At 42.0% G+C, this 4,548-nt stretch overlaps 1 protein-coding gene across 1 annotated transcript; it reads right to left on the bottom strand.

Annotated features, from left to right (window-relative positions):
- Positions 1 to 2,324: 2,324 nt before the first annotated feature.
- Positions 2,325 to 2,980, bottom strand: LOC9266324 (uncharacterized). Its single transcript, XM_015790848.3, has one exon. The coding sequence runs from the start codon at positions 2,791 to 2,793 to the stop codon at positions 2,557 to 2,559; it is 237 nt and encodes a 78-aa protein (XP_015646334.1). The 5' UTR covers positions 2,794 to 2,980; the 3' UTR covers positions 2,325 to 2,556.
- Positions 2,981 to 4,548: the final 1,568 nt, after the last annotated feature.

Genomic DNA, 4,548 nt, shown 5'->3' with positions numbered 1-4,548 from the left:
AAACCCCTTAAGGTGTCGGTTTTACTAACCAGCACTATGGAGGCGGCACTGAAGATTGATCCGGCCCCAATCCCATTTTAAAAACCAGCACCTTTGATGCCACTCGCGAGCCAAAAAAAAAGGCTCAATGCATCAGCTCAAATCGAGCCGATGCATCGAGCTCATCCATCCCGCATCACAGAACTCCAAATCAATCCCCAATCAAACAACATCACAACAAGAAACATTAAAGAACATCACAGAAATCTTTCACAAAAATCATTCACTATCATTGAAGAACATCACATAAATTATCACAGAAAGAGAGGAGGCAGGGCGCCGCCGCATGCCGCCTCCCGCCGCTGCTGCCGCTGGGCCGCCTGTCCCTGGATTTCGTGGAGGAGAGGCTCCGGCCACTGCTGCCCCCTTCACCGGCCAGCCGCCGGCCGCGGGCAGCGAGAGAGAGTCGAGAGGGGAGGGCGCCACCACCTCTCATCTTGCCGCCACATCCCGCCTCCCCTCCGCGGCCGACTCCCACCTCCCGCCGCTGCCGCCGTTGGGCTGCCCATCCCCTGCCGCCGCTAGGCCAACCCTCCCCGGATCTAGCGGAGGGGAGGGCGCGGCCGCCGCTGCCTCCTCCGCTGACCACAGGCAGCGAGAGAGGAGCCGCCGCACGCCGCTCCTCTAGCCGCCGCCTTCGCCGCCGAGAGAGAGAGGGTGCTCGAGAGAGAGGGGAGAGAGAGCAGAGAGAACGAGAGAGTTCGACTGTGATTATGGAGAGAACGACTGATCGACCTTATCTCCTCATCCTTGACGCGTCGTGGTGGGGCCCACCGGTTCGGCTCATCCCGGCTCCGCTCAATTCGTAGGTGCTGGTTTTTTTAAAAAACCAACGTCTATAATTTATTATAGGTACCGGTTTCTAATATTAAAGGTTCTGGTTTTTTTAAAAAACCGACACAAAATAGAATAGGTGTCGGTTTTTAGTTAGAACCGACACTTATAATTACTTAAAGGTGATGGTTTTTTGCGATTTCAACCCGCGGAGGTGGGAAAAGATGATGCCGGTTTTAACACTACCGGCACCTATAGTGGCGACACCTATTTGATGTTTTGTAGTAGTGGCAGCACCGTGGGCAGAAAACTACTCGATAGTAAAACGATGATTGTGGCCGCTCCACAATAGATATGAACATGAAGTACTTACACGCCCAAATCGGAGCTCGCATGAAGTCGTGGAGGCCGTCAGAATTTGGCGTTGTCCTGCAGTCCGAATCCACCCCGCGCGAATACTCTCCCCGTTGGACCCCATCGTTCCCTAGTAAAACAAGAGTGCACGTATCTCCGGGGTATAAACAAGAGGAACATGCACTCAAGAATAAACTCACCTGATAGTTGAGTTGACATGCACGAGTGCGGGTAATAGGACCATGAAGTTATACTTGTGGAGACGTGGATGTATCGATGGTGTTGATGTCTTCATCATGTTCTCATTGCTCAATTCGATGGTGTATGTATGCATGGTGATCTAGATTCTAATTAAGCAAGCGTTTTAAGATGGTGTTTGAATCTTCTGAAGATGAAGATAAGGATTAAGTGTTTCATGCAAAACGATGTGGTAATAACGTGTGATTAATTGAGTTTTAATTATTACAAACTTGAAAAATGGATTAATCTGATATTTTAGAAAACTTTCATATAGAAAGTTTTTGCACGAAACGTACTGTTGAGCAGTTTGAAAAGCGTGCCACAAGTATCCAAAAGTTTATCCAATTTTTGTTGGAGAAAAGAATAGGGCCTAATTCATTCAAGTAAACCATTGATCACAATTGGTGACTAGTACTCAAGCTTGAATTCCTAGTAGCTCCCTTCTCCATTCCTTGCTCTGTTTTGTCTAATAACATGTGCCTGTACTGCCTGTGGAGACTTGGCCCTTAGACTACTTGATCTGCACTTCTGCAGTCTCCACCTGATCTGTTGATTACAGTTGCTAATTTTATAGCATTGCGGTATAAATATATGGAGATCAACCGTTGAAAATTTTCATCGTAGTTGCTAACACTTCCCAAAAAGTATGTCATCGTGATTATTTTTGTTTTGAAACGCGTGGTTAAATTATTTGTGTAGTTCATATATATGGATTGCTGATGCCTCTACAAAATCAAACAAGAATTAGTTGTACTATAAAAAGATCGGATCATCTTACCAAAATCATGGGTTGACGTGATCTCATGATCGATCAACTCATCTAGATATATAGTAAGTACCGTGCAGTTATGATCAACATTAATTCTGGTACGAAAAATTCATAACATTACCTAGCTATTTACTTAGAGACAGGTAGGTCACAGAAGACACACATGAATATAAAATATTGTTACAGAAGAAAACAGGAAAGAAAAAAGCAATAATTAAACATACTTCGAAAAAGATTCCGAAGGAAGGAAAATGGAACACAAAGAACACTAGCTATCACCACTGATATTTTTGTCGATTATCCATACACACACTATATTCTATAAATGCCCATCTCTACTATTTGCACACCACAAATATGCATGCTTATATATGTGTATGCTAATCGATCGGATCAGGTTTGGTGGAGTAGACGTGCACGCCGATGGCGACGACGACGATGGTGAGTATGCAGAAGTAGAGGATGGCGTGGACGAGGATGGAGAGGCCGCTGGTGCCCATGTTGCCCAGCTCCACCACCCTCGCCCTCGCCGGCAACTGGAACAGGAACCCCGGTGACAGAAGGATGAACAGCACCACCGCCGCGATGATCGGTCCCCAGTCGGTCGTCGCCGCCATGGCCACCCTCTGCACCTCTCTCACTCAAATTCCAGAGTACTCTCTCGTTTTGTTGCACAATTGTCGTGCATTCCACTGTTGAATTGGTTCAGTTGGCAACCTATGGGGACAGCGCAGTTAAAGCGTCCATGAAATTCTATCCTTGAGAAGCAAGCGTCCTGAAGACAGCAGCAGCTAGGAGAAAAAGGTGAAGAGTTAGCTTTGCTACTGATGAATGATGATAATGAGTAACCATGCACATGTACGCATCTTTGCACGTACGCTTTTTCATTTCTGGAAACAGATACGAGCACGGAAGAGATCCCCTAAAGCGCCTACATATATTGCAAATATATGCATGCTATGCTTTCAAGGTTAAATATGTAGATGCATGAGGACCATATACCTATACTTTCAGGTAAACAACTATATATGTTTAAGTACATCTTCTCCTATCATGTAGGAGAAACTATTAATCAGCATCTGGGAGCCTCAGAGGTCACAACATCTTTAGAGCTGGGAGCCTGGGACACCAGCGGAGCATCCAGATGACAGCAAAATAATTCAGACTGCATGTATTTACAAAATACGATTACAGCTTGAGGATTTATCCATATATAGTAACATTGCATGAAGTTTATACATATTACGTTTGAAAAGAACATTCGAAGTCTGAATCGAGAATGAATAAACATTTGAAGCTAAAAACCTGGAAAATGATTAGGGTCAGGCGCCCGATCTAACCGAAAAAAATCGGACGCCCTTCCACCCCGATGCTGCAGTGCATGCAATATTAACTCCTAATGATTTTTTTATTATTATTTTAGTCTCTTCAACTCAGTATATGCATCGTGTGATGTCAAAATCATCTTTCTAATTATTCTCTCCCACATGCTCCTAGCGCATGTTTATACTCTTTTATTTCACAACTTCAAATAATCTTATTTCATAAATTATTTATCTAATCTGAGATCCGATTATACCGTTATATTCGTTACAATTAAATCTTCACAATAATATGTTACTCGACTATATTCTGATGATTTTTTTTCAATGAATGTTTTAATGTTTCATTAGGTCATTTAGAATGTTGCACATTGTGTACTCGTGATGTTTCACTATATATAGATCAAATGTTGCAGTGGATTTTGATATTATGGAACACGCCGTTGCAACAATCACCCACATATTTTGGAAATCCTCTATTAGGGGAATTCGTTTCATTTTTTTTTCCACCAAAAATATTTCACCTAGTATACTCATAATGTTTCACTATGTATAGATCGAATGTTGCAATGAACTGAAACATTCTTTTGCAACAAATCACCCACATATTTTGGAAACCCTCTATTAGGGGAATTCGTTTCATTTTTTGTTGCACCAAAAATATTTCACCTAGTGTACTCACGATGTTTCATTTTTTTTCCACCATAAATGTTTCACCTAGCATACTCACAATGTTTCACTATGTATAGATCAAATGTTGCAGTGAACTTAAACATTCTTTCGCTGTTTGCTGAAACATTGTTTTTATATAAGGTGAAACAACGCCCAATTTAAACGATTAAAATATTTTCGATCTACTTAGTGAAACAATTCCGATATACTTGATGGAACATCGTGCAATATTTAAAAATAATTCAATAATAAGCTAAAAAAATTCGTCGGAATATATCCATATGTGGTCTTGTTTTAAAGATTTAATTGCAACGAATTTAATAGTGCAATCGCACCATAATTTGGATAAATAATTTAAGAGAAAAAATAGTTTAAAGT

Source organism: Oryza sativa, chromosome 7 (genome assembly GCF_034140825.1).
Source record: "Oryza sativa Japonica Group chromosome 7, ASM3414082v1".
Classification (NCBI taxonomy): Eukaryota; Viridiplantae; Streptophyta; class Magnoliopsida; order Poales; family Poaceae; genus Oryza; species Oryza sativa.
The sequence above is the reverse complement of the archived record's forward strand: the minus strand, read 5'-3'. Positions and strand labels throughout refer to the sequence as shown.